This window comes from Peromyscus leucopus, chromosome 20, assembly GCF_004664715.2.
Source record: "Peromyscus leucopus breed LL Stock chromosome 20, UCI_PerLeu_2.1, whole genome shotgun sequence".
In the NCBI taxonomy this organism is placed as follows: Eukaryota; Metazoa; Chordata; class Mammalia; order Rodentia; family Cricetidae; genus Peromyscus; species Peromyscus leucopus.
In genome coordinates this window covers 64,616,189-64,640,756 of record NC_051080.1, presented here as the reverse complement: position 1 = coordinate 64,640,756, position 24,568 = coordinate 64,616,189, and the positions used below count along the sequence as shown (strand labels likewise).

The window sequence follows — 24,568 nt, the reverse complement described above, 5'->3', positions numbered from 1 at the left end:
ACATCACATACCAGAAATGCTAGGTAGGCTGCTGGGGGGTAGGGGGTGGGGAGAAAAGTCATCAGCATTCTTACCCAGCCAGGAACACGTGATCTACAATGACAAAGACGTGTACACGGGAGCAGCAGCAGCACAGACCTTATGGAGATAACAAACCACTTGGTGACTGGATTTAAGACCCACTCCAACGGAGGAAACTGTAAATCTGACCAAAAATCCACGGCTAGGGACCTCACATGCTCCGGGAATGAGCCATTATTTTGCTAAGTGGACATAGTGTCAAGCTATCCTCTAAATATGTATCTCTGTACCATAGATTGGTGAATCTCTCAGCCTTCATCAAAGCTTCTCTGTGAGTGAATGGGGAATAACACGGGAACTCACAACTGATCAAAGTACAGAAACAAATGTCCGTAGAGTGCTCATCTGTAAATAGAATCTTTGAGGACACACACACACACACACACACACACACACACACACACACACACACGGCTCACAGGACATTATGGAAGAAGGGGGTGGAAAGATTCTAAGAGCCAGAGGTCAGGAAGGACAGGACCAAACAGGACCACTGCACTCAGAAACTCACACCAGCTGTAGCTGCCTGTCTAAGACCAACACAGGATAGAGCCAGTTAACGTTCCAGCATGGAGAGGTGCTCACAGCCCATTCCCAGCTGAGAGTTCATGCTGGTTGAGGGTTGGCTGCTAAGGGAAGGACACAGTCCATTTCCTTTAGGGTACAGCCCCTGTAGGTCAGTCATGTGCCAATGGATGGCCTCACGCCCATGCGTTTATGAGCCACACAAATTGAGCTTAGTGGGGCAAAAAAAAAAAAGACAGTTAGTAGGGTGTTAGGGGGTGAAACTGGGAGGAATAGGGAGTAAATGTGAACAAAATACATTGTATGTACGTATAAAATTCCCAAAGATTTTAAAATATTTTTAAAAACACCTCTGCTGGAAAGTTATGGTGCACGCCTTTAATCCCAGCACACGGGAGGCAGAGGCAGGCAGAGCTCTGTAAGTTCGAGGCCAGTCTGGACTACAGAGCTAGTTCCGGGACAGCCAGGGCTGTTACACAGAGGGAAAAAACAAACAACAACAACAAAAAAAAAACAAAAAACAAAAAAAACAAAAAACAAAACACACTTCTGTACAGCCTCTCCCCCAAAAGTTTTTTTTTTTTTTTATCATGATGCTTAAGACTGATGTTAGTTACGCATATGCACTGGGTAATGTCCACAAATACGAAAACATTAAATGCTATTCCATTAATATGTTTTACATTTTATGTGTCAATTAAAAGCCTACAAAAAATTTAGAACTCTTTTTCTCATTATATTAATAATAAAACAAGTTGTAGGCAAGTCATTCCTGTCTTATTTCTAAGCTTGTTTCATTCATCTTTGCATTTTCCTGGTACACAGCATCTGATAATTTTACATTTTCCCATCCCTTTTATTCGATGCTCTAGACCAATTTCCACCAGCTTTCAACTCTATTGTTGCGTCAGCAGCAGTGCTTTAGTGGGGTACATGTGTCATTTATAGGTGTGGGAACTATTGCTCCCAGTAACTCAGGGTTAATAGTCTAAATTATGGAATAGATTGTATGGTATCCAGGTTTGACCTTATAACCTATGGAGAGGGGATAGAGTTCTGTGCTCATGCATATATAAATAATATATATGCTTTGTCTACATGACCCAAGAGGGTTAACACTGACCACGGCCGAGGTGGAACGAGCATTCTCTCCACTTTCATGTATGCTCCTTAAGAAAAACCAAGGCTGGGAGAGTTCTGATTGGAAAACAATGAATTTTTGTTCGTGGCATAGAGCCACTAAAACCACAAAGAGATTAGAAACAAATAATCCACAATAAAACTAAGAGGCTTGTAACCCAAACCATGGGACATGAAGACGAAGCAGATTATCCACCACTGGCAGATGGTTTTGCAGAGCGGAGGGATCTGGCAGTAAGGAGCAGCTCATTTTAAGAAGCAAGTGTTACCACAAACCCAACCACTCCATCATCTAGCTGGGATACTGGAAGGAAGCTGGACCAGAGGCTGGAGTCTATGCTCTCTGTGAACCTTTTTTTTTTTTTTTTATTTTAAACATTTTTATTAGTTGAGAATTTCATGTGTTTTAATCATACTCAGCCCCCCAACTCTTCTTACCTCTTTAGTATAACAAAGCAGGCTACGCAAGCTTCAAGGAGCAAGCCAGTAAGCAGCACTCCATGGCCTCTGTACCAGTGCCTGCCTCTAGGTTCCTGCCTTCTAAGAGTTCCTTCCCTGACTTCCCTCAGTTATGGCCTGCGTTGTCATAGCAGCCAGGACCACCAGGCCAGGATGGCACCAACCACGGTGAGCTGGGTCCACCAATCACTAATTTGGAAAAAGCACCCACAGACTTGCCCACAAGCCAATCTGGTAGAGGCGTTTTCTCAATTGAGGTTCCCCTTCCTCAAGTGACTCGTTTGTATCAAGTCGACACAAAACTAGCCAGCATGGAGACACGAACATCCATGGCCTAGCCTGGCAACTTTCCTGCAAATCTGATATTAGAACAAAACTTTAGTTGGAAAAGTACCGCAAAGCCAGGCTGAAAAGCCAGGTGTATTTAATATTAAGAAGTCTCAGAAAATCAGACACTCTTCATGGCAACTTGATCAACACCACAGTTTATTTGTAAACATGTTATTCATGTCAATAATCAAATTGACAACACTTTATACAATTTCATTGTATCATATTAACGTCATAACAGAAAACAATCCACTGTACTGAGTTACAGTTTTGGTACTTTAAAATCCTTTAATACAAAGTGTATTTGAAATACTGAACATAAAAAATGAATGTGAATGGCAGAGAAAAACCAAACACTCAATAAGAGAAATCACTTCCCTCAAACAAATACAAGATCATCCGGTTACATATTTTAAACAAGGTTCTAAGGCAGTGATTCTCAGCCTTCCTAATGCTGTGACCCTTTAATACAGTTTCTCAGGTTGTGGTGACCCCCAACCATACAATTACTTTCGTTGCTACTTCAGAACTGTAATTTTGCTACTGTCATGAATTGTAATGTAAATATCTGATATGCAGGATATCTGGGCTGTGACCTCTGTGAAGGGGTCGTTCGACCCGACCCCACCAATGGGTCAAGATCTACATACAGGTTGAGAACCACTGCTCTAAGAATCAGTTGACCCTAACTTCTTAAATGATATAAGCTGCACTTCTTTAGATACACCGGTGAGGTGAAACTGGCCCACTACTAAACTGCATGCCCTTTGTTATATTAGTAGCTTTTTTTTTTCTTGGATTCTAAAGGTTTGTTTGCCATGGGTCAAGCTACAGTGAGGGTGAGGAAAGGAAAGGAGGGTGGTACAAAGCCAAATGAAATCAAACATTTGCAAAGGAACTGGATACAACCTCTATCAGTTTTCTTTGGCAAAGAACAAAATCTGTATTTATTTATTTGTTTGTTTGTTTTTTAATCAACTTAAGAGGCACCTGTGCATGAGCTATGAGTGGAACGGGTCATATTCATAAAGCAAAGCACAAACATCATCTTAACTCCTCTAAAAATGCAAATGGTCCCTCATAAGACTGGGTGCATCAGCTGGGATCTGATGATTTCACTCTCCCCATTTCAAACAAGAAACCAGAGATGAAATGTGTCTTTTTAGTATTGTTCCTGAAGCTCATGATAGCGGTTAGGTTCCATCTCTTCCTTCAATGTTTTGCAAACGAATTGTAGCAGCAAATCCCTCCCATATTTTAAGCTATAAACTCAGCAATAACTGGACTCACTGTCGAAACTACAATGTTCAATTCTTTATTAGTGTACGTATCATTAGAGTTGGCGTTCGACGGCTAATACAAGGATAAATACAGTTAACTCAAACAAAGCAAGCTAAAATGAGATTAAAGAGCCCTGATCAAAAGAAACACAACTTTCCATTGAAACTGTAAAAGTTACATACACATATAGCTAGTAGCTAGGAATGTACAGTATCAGTTATTGGAAAAATAAATGAGTGATTCACAGTCATAGAAATCATTTTAATATTACTCTGTACTTTTCCTTTTACAGACAAATTGACATACACAGAGTTCTACCTTATACAAGACAAAGTAGAAAACTAAACATTACTGCATTTACTCCAAACATAGCACTAACTGTGCTATAGGGAACCTGGTCCGAAATACTCAATTCTACCGATAGGCCATGGTATTAAAGGCATGGCCACTTTAACGGTTTCAAGAAAGGCATATGCTTCCAGAAGTTTGTTAAGTACACAAATATCAGTTGTATAAATAACAAAGGCCATCAGCAAAACTGTCAGGCTCAAACATTCTCAAGCAGTCTGATGCTTCGAGTGTTCCAGGCACGCTGCTGGACCAGTTCCCTCGGTTAGTTTCACACTAGCCCGCCATCGCCCTCCAAGGGGAGCTTAACTAACACTGCACAATCCCCCCGGAAGGTAACCTGAAAAGTCTGCATGTGGCTCCAGATATTCTGACATCTGAGATCCTAAAAGAGCTAACTCCCGAGGAAGCACAGGAAGCCAGTCAGTGCTTCCCACTGTCCCCAGAGTTGTGTGCCTAGGCTTCGGGTCCAGGTGCTGTGTATGAGAATTGCCTCACCATGGAGCCGAGTCCAAAGACAGCCCTGATGTGCAATTCCCAATCACAATCCTTGCTCTGAAATCAAAGTCAACTGTCCTAACAGTTCATTGGTAAAGCTACAGACAAAATGAGACATGCCACAGACCCAACTACAAGTGGAAAATAAACTATTTTTCCATAAAGACTCTATGAAAATATAAAGCCCAAGTTGAGTGACAACAGAAGTCCACATACAAACATCATTTAAAAATAGAATGTTTTCCAAAGCTTTTCATGAGATGTCAACGAATAGTCAGTTAATAGTTATATAACTATGCTGACTGACATACCCTCAATCATGTTCACTTGGCATACATAATTTATAGATAGCCACAGGAACCCTTAATGCCCTGGTACAGACCTCTCTCTGATGGATGCTTGCCACTTTCTAGTGTGACTACCTCAAGAACCAAGAAGCCTTCCCGAGAAAGAGTTCCATCTCCTCCTGTGATCCCCGTAGTGTAGGTAACAAAATATAAAATTAAACCAGGTTTATGTCTGAGAAACTAACATATAAAACTACCACTGCAATATTCATAGTGACTGCTTATAAACATAACAGTCATCTAAAGCCTATAAAGTACACCCTCAGTTTTATAAAAGAAATGCAGATTGTCTCAAGGTAGAAACACAGTGCTGGCTGCTGGAAAGCACGTCCCTGCAGTAGGATGTGCAACACCGCGGCTTCAGCAAACAGGAGCATGTTCCGAGCATTCCCACCAGCGAAGCACGAACTGCCCCGCAGCAGCAGCAGGACGCTCTTGATGGCTGACACCGGAAAGCCAACATAAGAAAGAAAAAAGGCAGAACGTGTGAGCAATACAGGGTGTAATCAAATTATTGCAAATGGAGGTTAGCGATGAGAAGGGAGGAAGGTGAGCGTCCACTCCACTCTGATAAGATGCCATCTTTAAACATTAAGTTTTTGGCAGGAAGTGGAACTCCCATATCGGTGCAGGACGACTGTGAAAGCACACTTGGAAAGCTGGGCTCCGTGTGAAGATCCAGAGTTGAAGCACCTTCCTAAAACACCAAGGAACAGGAGAAACAGTTCACATTGAGTTTCAGCGAAGAAACAGAACTGATGAAAAATATACAGACCTGATTACCTGAGAAATGTTCATAGCATGTTGTGGTGATATATTGTGTACCCTAATAAAATGTACCTGAAGATGAAAGGACAGAGCCAGCCACTAGATTAAACATAGATGCCAGGCAGTGGTGGCACACACCTTTAATCCTAGCATCTATGTTTAGTCTAGTGGCTTGTTCTGTTCTCTGATCTTCAAGCAAGTTTTATTAGGCTACACTATATCACCACAGCATGTAAAGGACTGTGGGAGGCAGAGAGAACTACCAAAAACAAGAGCAAACATTAATATGTAAAAAATGACAAGCACTTATAAGAAATGCTTTGAAAACAATCAGAAATAGTCTATGGGATGATGGGATAAAAGGTGAGTTCTCAGAACTGGACCTAGCTAAAGGGGTACCTGAAAGCAGAAGGCCAATAAAAAGGCTGTCACCCCACTCCACACCTGAACAGCACGTGTTCCCGGGCTTCTCAGATGAACAGGTTCAGACCCATGTTCCCAAGCATCCAAGGGTCTGACTACGGTTCTCAAGTGTCTTCCCTGCACTACACACTTACCATGCCCAATCCCCGCTTCTTCCCCAGCCTGCCCCATTCCACTCCTTTGGCTAAACAAGAAGTGTGAGAATCAGTCTTACCTCTTCCTACTACACCCTCATTATTTCCCTTTCATTTAATTCATCAAGTTGTGTATATCTATCTTCAGAACATATCTCAATGATGCAGCACTCAACATTTCCAGGGCTAGTGGGTTCAGAGTACTGAGCATTTCAGAACTTCACCACCTGTTTATGAATCCTTACATTATACTTTTGTACTCTTATGATAGTACATGTACAATAAAGAACCCTTTACTAGGAGTACATGAACATTTCAGGTATCCTTCAGTGAAAAGAGTACTCAGAGCATGTCTTCCTCAGGCAATTACAAGGGCATCTGATGGACCCTGCCTCTAGCTTGTGCCTCTCCAATACTACCACTCCGTTTAAAGCACTCACTCCACCAGAAACAGTCTCTTTCCTTCACTAGTCTTCAGCCATGTCTCTTGGCATTCATTCAGTACAAATCCAAGTTTGTCCCCATGCTCAGGAAGATCCTCCCTCTTCAACCTCATCGACTTTTTTTAAGATGTTTCTATCACCTTGGCTGCCTTTTGTTCCTGTGTGCCCAGCGCTTTCCTGGCAGTAGGACCTCTGCACCTCTTGTCTGTCTGTCTGTCTCTACCATTCTCTTCTGTCCTATCGGCTTCAGTTTATATATTCATCTTGTAAATTGGGGCTTCCTTCAGACTCTCTCAGATTGAAATCTGTAATTACTTACAAACATTAATGTTTGAGTCTACACAATATCACATGCTCCACTAATGTCTTCCCTATCAGTTTCCGTGACACTTGGTGAAGGGTCTGGCAGAGGGTAGACTCAAGTATTTACTGAATGAATGAATGAATAAATGAATGAAAAAACTCTAAAATACTGACTTCATAGTATTGAATCAGATATTCTGAATATTCTATTTTCAAAGTTTATTTATGAATCTATAAAGCCTAGAACATCCTTTTTCTCCACACCATTGACCTTTACTTGCCCAGCGCCCCTCCCAACAGTTAAGCAGTACTGGAGAAGTAAGCACCACAGCCTGACCTCTGCACTAGCATGCAGGATCCGTGACATGCAACACATGGTCAAGCCTATTGGGCTGAATGAACCCGGTGCAGAATGAAGAGGCCAGGCCTTGTCTAGGAAGGCCAGATCAGTGAGGTGTGCAAGTCAATTAACATCCTGAATCATGCTGATCACACAGCCTCATACTGGGGAGACTCAAAATCAAACAAATAAAAAAAAAAAAAAGCCTTTCACATATTATAAAGCTCTATATAAACACCATTTGCATGTTTTGGGTTACATTACCTGGAATGAATGAACAAAGTTAAGGACTTGTAGAGAGAGTTTTCTACTGGAATGTAAGAGGCTTTGAAGGCTGAAAAAAAAAAAGGGAGAGAAAAAATATTTTTAACTAAATATAATGGTGAAAAGTAAGCTTTTACAAGTTAAATTTTATCATTTTAAATAATTAATATATGAATTTGCAATGTAATAAAACATAAAAATCTTTAAGTAATTGTATCAAAAATTTTACCTGTTTTAACAATGGGGCTAACAGTATACAAAAAGGAGGCCATTTTTAAATAAAATACCATGCTTTAGATCTAAGTTAAAATATAAGTTCATGTGGTGGTTTGAATAAGAATGGCCTCCACAGGCTTATATATTTGAACACTTAGTCACCAGGGAGTAGCATTATTTGAAAGGATTAGAAGGATTAAGAGGCTTGGCCCTGTAGTATGTCACTGAGGTTTCAAAAGCCCATGCCAGACCCAGGCATGCCCCACCCCCACCCCCAGCCTGTCTGTCTGTCTGTCTGCCTGCCTGTCTGCAGCTCTCAATACTTTTCCAGCACTATGGCTTGCTACCATGCTCCATGGTCTGAAACTGGAAGCCAGCCCCCAACTGAATGCTTTCCTTTCCTAGAGTTGCCATGGTCATGGTCTCTTCACAGCGATAGAACACTGACTAAGACAGAAGTTGGTACAGGGAGTAGAGCATTGCCATGATGAGTCTGACCATGCTGTTTATTGGTGGAATGTGGACTTTGGAACTTTGGATTAGGAAAGCAGGACTTATTGGGCCATACTACTGGGAGCATGGAAGACAGTGGTGCTAGGTACAATGTAAATTAAGACTTCCTGGCCCAAAAGGTTTCAGAGGTGGAAGCTGCCCTAGAGACCATTCTTGTGATATTTTGACAGAAAGAATGCAGCTGCTTTTTGTGCTTGTCTTAAATTTTTTCCTGAGGCTGAAATGAAGTTCAGCACTGACAGAGATGTCCAGACAGCCTAGTCTTGACTGCCATGTGGTTATCAGTAACAACTCTTACGTAGATCTGTAAGGAAAGGGAACAAACTAAACAAAGAGAAATATAAAATGTAGTGTGAGGAGAAAAGGAGCACCAGGAAGTGTACTGGAGCCAAGTCCAGTGCTCAAGGAGATGAAAAGCCTGATGCTAAATGGAAAAATGGGAGTGGTGACCTCGGGACTCCACCAGCTAAGTTTTCAACTTGTGAAAAGGAATTAATGAAAAGTTTAGTCAGTGAAGAAAACCATCAAAACAGAAAGCTTATGCAAATATATTTTAACAAAAAGGCCAAGTTCCAGCTCATCAAGAAGCACAACTTGACACTTTGGCCATGGCTCTGGCTTTAGAGTTTTAGAGTGGGATACCTGCCAAGAGAGCTACAGACTAGGTATGGGACCAGCTCAAGAGAAATGTGTTGTAGTGAACAAAACCGAAAGAAGTTGGAGATCCAAAGAGTGCTTTGACATCAGACATGGCAATATAGAATATGGAGTTTGCCCTGGTGGTTTTCAGTCTTGCTTTGGTCTGGTATTTTCTCACTACTACCCTTTCCACCCCTTTTGGAATGGTAATGAATATTCTGTGCCACTCTATGTTGGAAGTATGTGATATGCTTTTGGATTTTACAGGGTTATGGCTAAAAAAATTTCCATGAGTCTTAGAGACTTTGAACTTTTAAACAATGTTGAGACTATGATAAACTATGGGGATTTCTGAAGATGGACTGAATGTATTTTTGTAATATGATTTGGTTACAAATCATATGGGGGCCAGAGAGTGGAATGTGGTGCTGTAAGAATGGCCCCATAGGTTGATATATTTGAATGCTTAGTCACCAGGGAATGGCATTATTTATGTCAGAACAAGGTCCAAGAATGAAGTCTCAATCCAAGGAGTCATTCGAGCAGAATTCTGAGTGCTTGTGACAAAATTCTAAGAAAACAAACAAAAGTCTTATGACCTCAGATTCGTCAAAAACACAAGAATTGTTCTTGGAATGTGCTTTTGTGGCACTCCCCAATGTGGCCAATAGGAATGAGTTTACTGTAGAACATTTATTATAGCTGGCTAGTGCTATTTGTTTATATGCCTCTATGGAAAAACATGTTTTTGCAGTTTGTCCTTGTGACTGTATACAGCTTGAACTCGTGAGAACTTTGCCTGTGTGATTCTTCTTAACCCTCAGAGTATAAACTGTCTGATGCTCTGACTAAAGTTGGCTATTGCATGAGATTTTTGTCCACCTCATTCTTAGGCCCTGTTCTCCCAGGTTTATAACACCATTAGAGTGGTAAGCAATTTGAAAGGATTAGAAGGACCAGGAGTTGTGGTCTTGTTGGACATCTTGTTGGTCTTGTGTCACTAGGGGGTGGGCTCTGAGGTTCGAAAGCCCATTCCAGGTGCACTCACACTCTCTCTTTGCCTGCAGATCAGGATGTAGCTCCCAACTACTTCTCTAGCACTATGGCTGTGACCACGTTCCCCACCATGAGGATAATGAACTAAGCCCCCCGAAACTGTAAGCAAGCCCCAATTAAATGTTTTTATAAGAGTTGTTATGGTCATGGTGTCTCTTCACAGCAAACAGAACAGTGACCAAGACATAAGTTGGTACAAGGAGCAGGGTTTATATAACCAAAATTGAAGTTATTTTTTTCCAAGAGATCTACTTAAATTGTTAATACATATAAATATTAAATAAAACAAGCTAATAAAAATATCTGGCACATTTAACACAACCTACCCATACATAACTTTCCAGATATATAAATTAGTACAAATTACAGGGACAAAATCTCTGAAGTTTCATAGTACTTACACTTTTAAAAAAATGGTTGTTATTAGAAATGTGTGTGTATATACATACACACACACACACACACACACACACACACACACACACACTGCATTCTGATTACTCTCCACCCATCCCTCACTCATCTCCTTCCCATCCTTCCCAATCCTCTCATCCCTACCTGTTCCTTTCCCAATTTCAGGACTTTGGTGACCCATTAAGTTTACCTAAAGCCACCTGTGTAAGCACTGAATCCTAACTATACACTGGTGCCTGGAGGGGCCGCCACCTGGTACACAACTGAAGGCAATGCTTCCCTCTCCCTGAATCTATCAGCAGTGAACAGTCCAACAGTGAAGCGTGGGACCCCCTCTGCTCCTCCTCCATCTGTGCTTGACTGCTGATGAGCCAGCCCATCCTTCTACAGAAACAGTGCAGGCACCCACAATGCTCTGCTATCACTTGTGATTACAATGGCTGTGTCTTGCCCAGGAGATGGTATTTTATATTCAGCCCCTCTTCTTCAACATTCCTTGAACCTTTAGAGCATCCCTGTTGTTACAAATCTGGTCACAAACCATGGCAGAAGAAAGCAGAGGCGTTAGAGAAGAGCGACTACTGTTTAGCAAACTGAGAGTGTCAGGATGCTCTAACAGTTATGCTTAAACCACAGACACGCACTCCAGCCTTATAATCACAGAAGCTTCTCTTTCCAGGGAACAATGGTGCATGCCAAGATTCACGGCTGCAGAGGGTGCAGAGAGTAAGTAATGGACGGTTTCAGCCCCAAACTAATATTTAGACTTTTATTCTGACAGGCTATTTCAGAGAATGGTTGTTGACATTATCAGTTGAACACTTTCCTATCTAAACTCCATTAAGTCAAATGATTTAAGTTGATCTGCTGGCCAACTTTGTTTTCCTAAGTTTAAAAGGGGGACTTTGAGGGTATCTCTCTTCCAAACCACTCTTTGTGTCTCTTCACAGCAACAGAAATCCTATCTAGGACAATGTGTGAATTAACAAAGGCGCAAAGCAGAGCAACATCAATGACAACTTAAAAACGGATGAAGATCACAAGTCCTTACCTCTCTTTTCTGCAAAGGCCATGTGTAGCTATTTTCTGACAAACTTTCCGGTTTAATTCAGAACTGAACAAAGGAATTCCAAAACACAGCTCAAGAGGAACCCAATCTGCTTCTGCTGTGGCCCCTAATAAGAACACAGACAGCTTCAGACTATACACTTACATATTCTGTATGAGCAGCAAGGTCTTCCAAACTGAGGCCTAGGGCCCTCCCACCCTCATGGCACCCCCTAGTGAGTTCAAGCAGGGATGGACTTAAACAGGGCCATCAATCTCAAAGTGGAAGAGCGTGTCTTTTGATTATGTACATGTGTCTGGGGAAAAGATAGACAGCTTTTCATTAAATGTTCCAGGTAATAACTTGCTCAAAAGGAGTAGAAGAGGACATCTGCAAGATGATAAAATGAATGGAGTATTTATCATACAAACAATGAAACTGAACTCATTATCCTCAGCAGTACTTTATATTACTTCAATCACTCTAAGTGCATGAACATGTTTCTTAGAAGAACCATATTAACACAAAACTCCACTGGAAATAATAAAACAACATGCAAACCGCTCAACGGAAGAGCTAAGCCCCACAAAGGAACCTAAAAAGTTGCAAAAAGATTTTTTAACATCTTACCAGAGTTTTGTTTTATTGCCAAATCTGTAGCTGCTTCCTCAATGACCATTTCAAATGACTCTGTACTCCCATTGACATCTGAACCAGAAGCCAAATCAGCCTCACCTGATAATTTAAAGGATATAAAACACTGAGGATTCGAGTACTCAGCAAAAATTATCAGTAAGTCTTAGCACAAAGGGGACTTCAGGAAACAATGACAGAAAAATAAAAAAAATTAATTATCAAACAATAAAAAAAGAAGAAGAAAAAGAAAGATCTGTTAAGGGCAGTCCAAGATACAACTGCTCTCTACAGTCAGCCACACAATCTAAAGAAAGCTGCGGCCAAATGTTATACCTCACAGATACGTCACTTACTCTTTCTCCCTTCTCATCAAATGATTTAAAAAATGGGAAACAGGCTAACAGTTGTCTTTGGCTTAAGCAGCAGACACCTGACAAATGTCTAGAGATAAGTTTGTGAATGTGAAAAGGATCGATAGCCATCAACACGAAGGATCTTACCATGTGTGTAAAATTTCCCAAGGTCAAAAATCAACCATGAGATAAAAAAAATCCAAAGTCACAAAGCAGAACACAAGTTCGGATGGCCACTTCCATCATTTCTAAAACCATCCCCACGTCCAGGAAAATACGCATTGCAGTCTGAGCAGTCTTCAAAATTCTTTTCTGAATCCCTCTATCTTTCAGCAACATGAGATCCCCTAGCCACCTTCTGGACTCATCTATTCACCAACAACTCCTTTGTTTTGTCTAAAATGAGCCACACTATTGTCTGCTTTTTTTGGGGGGGGGGCGGGGGAGGGTTCGAGACAGGGTTTCTCTTGGTGCCTGTTCTGGAGCTCGCTCTGTAGACCAGGCTGGCCTCAACTCACAGATCTGCCTGCCTCTGCCTCCCGAGTGCTGGGATTAAAGGCATGTGCCGCCACCACCACCACCACCCGGCTGTTTTCTGCTTTCTAATTACCTTTTCAAAACAAAAACAAAAACAAAAAAGCAACCATCTTTTGGCTAACTTCTCACTTTTCAAAGCTCTGTTCCAACTTTGCCTTCTCTAAGATGCATTCCCCATGGCACCTTTTCCATCTCCCATGTGGATTCTAAGCAGTCCCCTGTCCCCTCTCAGCCTTTTAACTATGCAGAGCAGGCAGATTCATTTATCTTCCCTACTGAGGTTTTACGCTTTAGACTTAAAAAATTAAACAGTCCCAGGACTTAAAATAGTTAATTGCTGTTTAAATGTCTGTGGAACACATGTCTTAAAGAACTGACCTGTAGTACAGTGACACTAAATGGGAGCCAACCCAGTTCACTGGCTGACTACTAAGCCCATTTTCTGGGAATTTCAAACTGAAAGCATGAAATACAGACGACCAGTGACAGTCACTTTCAGAGTTGGAGGATCAGAGCTGGTACCATGGCGCACAAAGCTATAAACACTCTCCCATGTCAGAGCAGAAACAACTGCAAACCAAGAGCTAGTCTGCTACGGACACACAGGACAGCCCAGAGATGGAAGGAGGAAGGAAGGCCACACAGGAAATGGCTGTAACCTGTGCTTTAAGGTATCAAGATCCAAACAAAATCGAGAACTAGAAAGAGGCTGGAGAGAGGTTTAGTGAACCCGGGTACATATTCACAAGAAAAATGCCAGCTATCAGGATCTGACCTCGGTTCGAGTCCAAGCACCTACATAGACTCACAATTGCCTCTAACTCCAATTCCACAGGAACCAACATCCTCTTCTGGCTTCCCCAGGCACCCAGCTACAGTGCACATATACATGTGCACATAAAATAACAATAATGTGTTTTAAAGAAGAAAGAAGAGGGGAAAGAAATGACTCAATATAATTCATGGAATCTGCAAATTAGTAAGTCTATTTCGGAAATGTTTTTACAAAATGGCGTGGGTTTTGAAATCATCACTCCTAAAGTTACCTTGATTCAAAGTCTATGAACATAGTTGCACTGGTAAAAGGCTGAGCCAGCAGCAGTTCTGTATCCCATAAGGTCACATTCTTATTTCTTCATGAAAACATTCCCACGGAGGTTTGCTGGGGTTTACACGTAAAGACAGTGCTAAACTCAAACTCAGCTGTTTCAGAGAACCCAACTGGTGACTGACCTCTCTCATCAGAAGCGTCACTGAGCTTCCGACTTGCAGGCTGGCTAGAAGCATTCAGCATGGTGACATAGCCACAGAAATGCTGCAAGTCCACTCTGTTCCTCAAGATCTGCAGTGCTTTATGGACACCCATGCTGGCACGGCTAAACTCTAGAACAAACCAGCAACAGCACGTTAATGGAGTGTTATCATGCGACACAGCACCAAAAACTAACTCACATTTTACTATTTTAAATTACTTTCACACATTAAACCAAGTTGATTTCAATGAAAAAAATATAAGAGGATACCCCCCCCCTTTAATAAATAATACACACAAGCTCCTGCTAATTAGTTCTTGACATTTTGAAAAGTGAAAGATCCTGATGTCGGTGTCTGGCATCTTCAAAACAAATATTTTGTCCTTAGAATTTAGAAGAAATGGAGGACTAGAGGACAACGTCATCTGCACACACACACACACATGCACATGCACGCACGCACACATGCGGAACCAAGTGCACACATCACAAACTTTGTCTTGAGTACTCTGAAAAAGAAGGTGGGTTATACTCTCTAAGCATAATGGTTCCTGATGCCTTGTCTTCTCTCCCAATCTTCAAATAAACCAACAATAAAAGGAAAGGACTAAAAGGCTCCACATACAGAAACTCTTCCATCTAGAAAAGCACACACTTACTCTCTTCATCTCAAAGGCACACACACGGCACTCTTTCAACAGTCTAACTGGCTGTCTAACAATTCACTGGCAGAAAGTCACATAACTGAAAACTCCCTTCTGCCAACTCTTTTAACAGCAAAGGGTAAAAACACAGAATTAAATTTTTTAAGAACTCACTTCCTGTCATTTTCCACCAATGACTGACAGGAATAACGATAAAGTCAAATGGATAGAATTCAAAAGGTACCTCCTTGCAGCTCTGCTTCATCAAATGGGAACGGTATATGGACAATCTCTCCTACCCCATGCAAACCATGTCCCTACAAACAGAAAGAAACGCAAGTGGAAAAGAGTATGAGAAATCAACATTTCCAATAACTGAAGACAATAAATAAAATTGTGCTATATCATGGCACATTCTACAATGATATTCCATCAAAATTCCTTTGATAATTCTGTAGTTTTTTTTTCCAGCAAGGAATCTTATCTGTTTGTTAACTTCTTGGACAATATTTTTCAAACTGAACATATGAAAAGAAAAAGAAAGAAGAAGGCTGACTATTATAACAGGCAAACCAGACAGGCCTGAGCCAAGTAAGGATTGAAGTACACATGCTCACATCCCAACCGTAGTTCTGAGAGAAACGGAAAGGCAAAGACTAACTGGGATAAAAAACTCAAACTCCTACAAGGAAAGGATATGCTTTCAAAGATACCTGCTAATAATTCCATACACCAGAATCAACCAAAACGCCTCACAATAGAGGATTGGTCGATAAATTATGGAATGTATTTTCAGTTCAGCTACAGAAAGGAAAGAACTCTCTATAATCTCAACTGGATCTCTAATCAACAAAAAAAGAAGCCCAGGGTCATCTAGCTTGCGTCTGCAGACAGGATAGAGCTAAAGCTAAACTGGATCATCTTGGTTGAGAGACAGATTGGCAACTAGGTAGAGAGGATGAAAAGGAAAGAGACATTGCCCTGTGCCTCTCTTAACAGCTTTATTTCTGTACTGTGTGAATACATCATTGACTCAAAACATTTAAAACTCATTTCCTCTGGTGGTGTCCTGTTTGTCCCCCATCTCCAGAACCAAGATGAGTTACTTCTTTCTGAGTTGTTGGCTAGTGGTATCCCAAAGACCCCCAAACCTAACAAGCTACTGCCAATGCTCTTGGTTACCCTCCAGAAACGGACAGTGAGACCCTACTGCTGAAGCCACCACTTACTTGAACCACGGAACATTGAGAAAGCAAGTAGGTACAGACCTAGAAGCTTCAGCTCTATGGCTACCTTTCAAAGTACTGAAAGTGCCCAACACCAAAACCTCCTCACCCAGCTGTGAATCCCGTGAGCTACAGTAACAGCTGCCTGGCAACATGTGCCCACTGGTGCGACAGTGTCTGTCACAAAGTAACCAACCATTTTCTGACCCGATTTAAGGCCTGCTTCATGAAATGAATCTCTTGGCACTGTTAACGTAGCCAAGAGAACAGGAAGGTCATAGACCCTAGGAGTGAACTATTATTCTACTAAATGATTATTAGTACTAAAACAACTCCTAATAACAACGCAATACCTATAGACAGATCAACCCATCTCCCAACCCTCATCAGAGAAACAACTTCTTGCAGTAGATGACAATCAACATGGAGAGTCTCAACTGGCCAGTGTGAGAGAATAAAGACTTGAGATTGCTCAGCCCTAAATGGGACATACATATTACAGCCCTCCCTTCAAGGTTCCGCGATCTTTGTGAAAAGGGGGTCGGATGACTTCAGGCAAACGGTGCTTTCCTTACACAGCAGGGCAGCTGCACACAGGAAGTCACAGCAATTTGTGACAGCACGGGAGAGATCCAATCGAACTCAAGGAAGACAGAAATGCTAGCATGAGGAAGGTAGATGGGCATCAAGTCCCACCCCTGGGGGAAGGGCTATTGGCATTTAGTAACTGCCAAGGGAGAGACACTGGTGTGCCGACCATACTCCAGAGCAGGCTCCGCAGCTGGGAGCAGTCGGACAACATAAGATGAACTCAGAGGGCTGGAGAGGAAGAGAGAGAATGAATATGAAGTAGGGTGAGTAGGGAGGTGGGTTGGATCTAGGAGAAGGTACAAGAGATGAATATGCTCAAAAATATTGTATGAGATTCTCAAAGAATAAAAATATTATTTAAAAAACTCATTCTCTCACATTACAAATTATTCAACTACCACATTCAATTAATCATTTAAATTTGTTTGAAAATTTTGTCTTTAGTAACCAGAGTTTACAGTGGTATAAGACAATAAACATGAATAATTTAATTTTTATGTTCACATATATCCAGCATTATTATAATGAAGAAGTGAAGTAAATATTGAGGATATATACATTTTTATATACCCTTAAAGAAGACCTGTTACTTAAACTCAAGAAATACTGATGTAGTTGGGTGTGGGGTTGTGTTGGTTAATTTTTATTATCAATGACACAACATAAAGTCACCTAGGAAAAGGAACCCTCAAGTGAGGGACAGCCTGCAGCAGACTGGGGCCTTCTACTAACCGCTAATTGATGCAGGCAGGCCCAGCCCACTGTGGGTGGCTGGGCTGTGTAAGAAAGCTTGCTGAGCATAGGACAGCGAACAAGTCAGTACTCAGTGTTCCTCTATGGTTCCTGCTTTTGTTCTTGCCCCCATTTTCCTCAGACTGTGACCTAAAGTGGAACCCAAATAAACCCCGGCTCCCCCAAGCTGCTTTTGGTCAGTGTGTTTTATCATAGTAACAGAAAAGCAAACTGAAATTGGTGCATTTGCCTGGAACCCCAGCATTGGGAGGCAGAGAAAAGTGGCTCACCTCAGGTTCAAGGCCAGCCAGGGCTATGTGAGACCCTGCCTCAAAATGACACACAAAGGAAGAGAGTGAAGGAAAGGGAGTGGGCGGCAGAAAGTCTACAGAGAGGAAGGAGGTATGGGTGATAGAACCAAGAAATCACACTCGATACACAACCACACTAGTATGAAATCACTCTCATTTAAACAGCTCATAATGTGTTTCTGACAAATGTCTCATCTACTCCACAGATATTTATGATTTAATCCGAAACTAGAAAGTTGTAAGTAAAATTGTAGTTCTATTAAAAATCTTAATTGTAGTATTTCTCAAATTCTAACAAGGGAAGCTTCTCCATAAAGGAGGTGTTCTTTCCTAACAAGAGCAGATCTGTGAACAGACACTTTCCCAGCAGGTGTCATCTGCTGATTTCCCTGCAGTGACAGTTTCTAACCAACATGACAGGACGTGAGGAAGCACAGAGCCACCGAGGGTCAGAGGTGGGAAGCCACAGCCCATGCGAACAAGCACTCACCTCTCACTCATGCAGCGTCAGCCTCCTACTCTGCTACCCCATCTCCCCCTCCGCCATGGACTTCCCTTCATGCTGTGAGCCACAACAAACCTCTTCAGGTTGCTTTGGCCAGGTACTTTGTTGCAGCAAAGAGGAAAGTCACTAATAAACCCATCTTTTCCTATTCATATTTATGATACCAAAACAACAACAACAACAACACAATCCCTATGATTTGCCCTGACTTATTAACTATTACGTGCAGAATGGACCTTGGCAATCACCCTCACTTTATAGAAGTGAGTGGACACAACAGTCCCAAGAGAGGAAGCAATGCCCATAGCTGCCTGACCTATCACCACCACCACACACGACACCCTCACACCTGCCCCTGTCAGGCTCAGTGCAAAGCACTTTATGACAAGTCTCATCTCAGCCAATTCCTTCAACACCCTGAGAAAGACAGGGGTTCCTATCATCTCCAGCAGACAGCTAGAGCCACTGGAACTCAGAGAGGTCATTTACCTTGTCTGAGACAGCAATCAATCATTAGTGGAACCATGACTAGTGAATTTGGACAGTCTCACTAAAGTCCAGGTCCAACACATCTGTTTGTCACCTCCTATCACTTCCCTACCACACCGTCCCCCTGACTAACTTCATTTTCTCAAGAATTCAGCTACCACCTATCTGCTGAGGCTGACACTTCAGTCATCTCTCCTGCAGCCTCTCAGTTGAATTTCAGAATATTTTCGATTGCCTGATCCCCAACATGTCCAAAATCCAGCACATCAAAGGCCATAGACATAAAATGTCCAGACTAAGCTATGTAAATGTAGAAATAGTATGTTATTTAGGTTTAGGAAGAATGGGGGAAGGGGGTTAGAGGGAAAACAGAGGAACAGAATACCGTTCATTCCTGAGCAGACAAAAATATTCTAACGTTGAGTTGCTGACAGCTACACAAATCAGGAAAGAAACTAAAAACCACTGAATTGTACAATTTAAACTGCTTACTTATACCACATGAATTACAGATCAACAAGTTATTTAAAAAACAAAAGACTTGCAGTTAACAGTGAGACTTCAATTAAAGTGTGGTCCAAATTCACCGTCCACTTTGCTCTACCACTCCCACAAAAATGGTCTGGCAGACCCGAGTCCTTAGAACTCAACTTTGAAGTAAATGTTATCTGACTACAATTCAGCTGCATTTGGATGGTGTGATACAAGTGATAAGAAACCTAAATTTACTTTGCTGCAAACGAGACAAAACATACCTGAATTAGCACTGCAGAATGTGTTAAAGCATCATTCAGCATTGTGAGCACGTTTGACGTAGGAACTACCCCGGGATCATGGCCCCAAGAGGTTATAAGTAACCGATCATAACCCTATGGGAAGGACAAGTAACACATGAAATGGCACTCTAGAGAAGGGAAAAATTAAGAAAGTGACTTAACACTACCAAGTACTTTCTGTTTTCCCTTAAACAGCTCACAGTGCTTGCCCAGCATGCAGAAGGCCCTGGGTTCAATCCTGAACAGAATGGAACACAAAGGAGGAGCACACCCCACATACATACCTGGAATATATCCGGCAGTTTCCGAAGTCTTGTACCTTTGGACAGCAATAGAGATGGTGGTCCTTGCCCCGTGACATGGTAAATATACAATTTAAACCAGACAGAACTCACTTCTGGGATAGCTGGTCCAATATGCTATAGCCATAAAATAGGTAAGATAAAGCTATAATACTTATCCAAAGAGTCAAATTTCACAAATGACCAAGTATAATCTTCTAAGTAGAAAATGCTTCATACGTATTTTAATTGCTATTATCCTTATGAAGATTAATTAATTAATCCAGTAAAATAGTTTTCTTTTCATACCGGTATTAAGAGGACACACCGTATCACTACACCGTTAAGAAACTCAACTGTGGAGTGGACAGCCTCTGAGTCTAGGCTCCATCCCTCCAGCCACATCACCTTAACAAAGTTCCTTACTCTGTGCCTCATTTGCTCCATCTACAGAAACACAAGAAAGTAGCTACCACATGAAAATGTTGTACAGTTGCTTAAAGTAGTGCCTGGCAAATAAGCTCCACATTACAGTAGTAGTTATTGTTATTATTATTATTATTATCATCATCATCATCAATCATGTTATTTTTCAAAAAAAGGATGATGTTCCCTCTATCCATTTTCCCATTGTGCAGACAGTTCATAGATCTCTACTGTGAGAACACACTGAGTTAAATAGCAGGGGGTGCAAAGAATTATACAAAAGCTTAGTTAAAAGCCAATCTAGGACCACTGCAGTTAACACAAGACCAAAATTTTGTCATAGGGCTGAGAGATCTGAGTCAACTAGGACACACAGGCAGCAAAAACAAATTTGGTGTCAAAATCCCCTCCTCTCTTCTTACACCAAGTATTAAGGCAGGATAGACCACTGCACAGCTGTATAACTTCCACTCTCTGAAAAATGTCACAAGTACATCTTCCTTGCTGAGTATATAAAGACACATATCTCACTTATTCTTCACAAGCAAAGACCAGCAGTCATTCTGACGAGGTCTGCGGTTGACCACGAAGCTCTAGCTTACAAAGTCCATCTTCTCTTCTCAGCTAACTTAGCATCACAACTCTACTTTCCTGAAATAGCTGATATTTTCCTAATTAAATTCATCCAAGCTTGCTTTCTGGAGCATTCAAAATGTTCTCTTAAAATACTTCACATGAATAATTTTTAATCTAATGTGTCACGAGTCACTTAATGATGCACAAGCTAAATATACCAATTACACTTCACAACCTGAATTTGACAGCAGCATCTGGCAATAGAAAACTGACCTGTTTCCTTAATGAAATAACCACATTCCCATCTGTATCCCCCAAGTGAGTCATTACCTGAGGGGTACAGCTGCTGACTGGCCGGATTTCATTGGTAAGAGGTGCCATGGAGACAAGCAGTGTGTAATTTTTGTTTAGAACTCTGCTGCAGGTCGCTGGGTCCAAACCAAGAAGACTTTCGCAACGCAAGAGATCCAGGGGAAAACCTAAGTCACAATTAAGCACACAAGGAGGCTTGACCGTGTGAAACAAAAATGTTGAAGATAAACTGGTGATCGCTGCCTTAAGACTTATTTTTTTCCTTTTACTGAAAATAGAGTCTTTCCTCACATAATACTGGTTTCCACTCCTGCTCCTCCCAGTTTCTCCCCAACTCCCCTCCCATCCTGACCCACTCCCTTTCTGTCTCTTGTTAGAAAAGAATGGGCTTCTAAGAGATAGCAATAAAACACAATAAAACAAAAACTATCACACTGGAATTGAACAAGACAAAAAGAACAAAAAGAGCCCAAGAAAAGGCACAAGAATCAGAGACCCACTCATTTGCACACTCAGGAATCCCATAAAAACACTAAACTGGAAGCCATAATATATACACAGAAACCTGGTGCAGACTTATGCAGGCCCCGAGGATGCTGTATCAAGACTTACTATTTTTTAAAGGTACAATAACTACTACAAAGTACCAAATTTGTAACAAGACATAAAGACATTTTTAAAATTTAAAACTGAAGTTTCTGGTCTAGAAAGAGCTGTCTTCTAGTAGAGCTTCTTTAGATTCTCTTTTAGGAACCATACTGTTCATTCCATTCCCATCCCAAGCACTCTGCAGTAAATTCTGAGAGCCAAAATGTCAAGGAAAGCTGTGTCCTTCTCTCCCCCAGACTGCAATCTCTAGAGCAGTAGTTCTCAATCTGTAGGTCTCAACCTCTTTGGGGGCTGAATGACCCTTTCATGGGGTTGCCTAAGACCATCAGAAAACACAGATATTTACATTGCCATTCATTAACAGCAGCAAAACTACAGTTCTGAAGTAGCAATAAAAATGATTTTATGGTTGAGGGTCACCACAACAAGAGAAGCTGTATTAAAGGGTTATAGCATTAGGAAGGTTGAGAGCCACTGAACTAGAGAAAATTACAGCCCAGATCTGATTCTAGCATAAAGTTAAGCATTCCTCAGTTAGAAATTTGCACCCTAAATTGCTGATCCATAAGACAGGGATTCAATATGCATCTTAAACAACCCACTGCCCTTAGTCCTCTGGAAAACAGAATATCCTATTGCTCTCTGGGCTGGAGAGATAGCTATGCAGATAATGAACAGTACTGTAGGAAGCAAAAGGCCTAGATGAGCCAATCTGGAGTCTGCCTGAGGGCCTAGCAACAGGCACTGTCAGAGGTCCTGATCATGCCTACCCAATGAGGGGAGACCACACAATGTCACCAGATCAGGACACAGCCTGGGTGCTATGAGGAGGGTATATAAGGATCTCCCCATTGCTGAAAAACTGAGTCTGCTGGTTGCCTTTTACTTGACTCCTGGGGTCTGTGCTGTTGATTCCCGCGCCTTCATACCCTCTCTCCTGAGTTCTCCAGCAACACACTACCTGTTGCATAAGCCTGACTGACTACCTGAGTCTGAGCCCCAGAGCCCACAAAAGGACAGAAATGACTCCTGAAAATCTGGCCTCTGGCCTCCATGTGTATGATCAACACACTCAAGCCCTCAATCAATCAATCAATCAATCATTCTCTCTCTCTCTCTCTCTCTCTGTCACACACACACACACACACACACACACACTTCAAAAAATCCTATTGCTCTCTAAAGGACACACTTAACACTGAAACTAACTTCAGAGAATCAGTGAACCACTTGCCCCTTCAAATAAGAATGCATCTAAGGAAGTGTACAGACTACTGAGAGGACCAAGATGCCCCAAGCAGGACCCTGGGCTCTCACACATGAGTGTTCATGCAGCCCGCGCCTGCCCCCACCCCCCCAACGCAAAAAGCCGTTTCCTAGGAGACTGCTTAATAAGTATAGAGTAACATCAGGCTGTACTGTTTTGTTACACATAAGGTATTATTGGGGGGGGGGGGGTGGAGTGGGAATGGAGTTATGTCACAAGGAAACAAAAACCAGTTCGAGGGTAAAATGAGAAGTACAGAAATAACCAAGACAGTAATGACGACAAATCACTGAGAGAACTGTTAAATATGGAGGTGAGTAGGGAACATGACCAACTTGCAACAACTATAGTGGAGAAAGAGTCACTGCTGATGCTGAATCTCAGGGAGACAAAAGAGAAGCAGTATGCTTGCAAGGTCTTCAAGTATCTCCCATAGATTTCCTTTTAGTTGAGGAAAAAAAAATAGCCTCATCATGAAGGAATCGGGTGACACATTAACTAGGTGAGCAAATTAATATCATCATCAAGAGGCAGATGAACAGCACATGGGTCCAGACTCCAAATCCTCTAGAAAATGAGCATCACTTGCCGGGCGGTGGTGGCGCACGCCTTTAATTCCAGCACTCGGGAGGCAGAGGCAGGCGGATCTCTGTGAGTTCGAGGCTAGCCTGGTCTCCAAAGCGAGTTCCAGGAAAGGCGCAAAGCTACACAGAGAAACCCTGTCTCGAAAAACCAAAAAAAAAAAAAAAAAAAAAAAAAAAAAAAAAAAAAAAAAAAAATGAGCATCACTTGGTCTAGCGTTTCCTAGCCTGGATCTGTCCTTGAAGAGGAAAGAAAGCACTGTGAAGGCTATCAACATTATCCATCAGCCAGTGGGCGGGACACAGACATAGCAGAAGTTGCTTTAACACAACAGCTGTATTTCTAATAAGCCCTGAATAGCAAGCCAAGGTCATGATAAACAACTTATTCCCAAATTCCGTGCTGAAAGATTATTCCTATTCTTGCTGCTTTTCAGTGGAATCCTATTCTAAAGAGCCTAAGGTCTGAGGTCTAGTGGAAGGACGGAGTGTACGGTTGGTTGTGGGGACAGCACCTGGTCTACACTGGTCTACACCAGGCAGATACAACGGCTAGAGTGCAGGGTCAGCAGAAACGCCCTCTACCAAGTGACACTGCTGGGGCAGAGGCTGCAGCCTGGAGTAAAACGACACAAGTCAGCAGGCTTGGGGAAGGGAGAGAAAGGAAAAGATACCATTACAAAGGCCAAAGAGATTGACATTGTACCGTGAGAAACTGTACGAAAGACACTCCTGAGAAAAATCCAAGAAAAACGTTAGTCTTTAGGAAAGACTTTGCTGAAAAGGACTGCAGGGCCCGGAGCCCAGCTGTAATAGACTAATGTAACAGTGACCTAAGGTCTTTACAGAGTGGATATTCAGGGCACAAACAAAGTGGTAAGAAGTGGTGTGAA

At 41.8% G+C, this 24,568-nt stretch overlaps 1 protein-coding gene across 1 annotated transcript in view; it reads right to left on the bottom strand.

Annotated features, from left to right (window-relative positions):
- Nucleotides 1-2,669: 2,669 nt before the first annotated feature.
- Fam91a1 (family with sequence similarity 91 member A1) overlaps nt 2,670-24,568 on the bottom strand; it is a 43,555-nt gene continuing 21,656 nt past the window's right edge. Inside the window, exons 16-24 of the mRNA XM_028871880.2 lie at nt 21,237-21,385; nt 19,908-20,042; nt 19,603-19,716; nt 15,238-15,310; nt 14,330-14,479; nt 12,201-12,305; nt 11,574-11,697; nt 7,685-7,754; nt 2,670-5,706 (exon numbers count right to left, since the gene is read on the bottom strand). Of these exons, the coding sequence (XP_028727713.1) occupies nt 5,521-5,706; nt 7,685-7,754; nt 11,574-11,697; nt 12,201-12,305; nt 14,330-14,479; nt 15,238-15,310; nt 19,603-19,716; nt 19,908-20,042; nt 21,237-21,385 (1,106 nt within the window). The 3' untranslated portion in view covers nt 2,670-5,520. The remainder of the gene's footprint in view (nt 5,707-7,684; nt 7,755-11,573; nt 11,698-12,200; nt 12,306-14,329; nt 14,480-15,237; nt 15,311-19,602; nt 19,717-19,907; nt 20,043-21,236; nt 21,386-24,568) is intronic.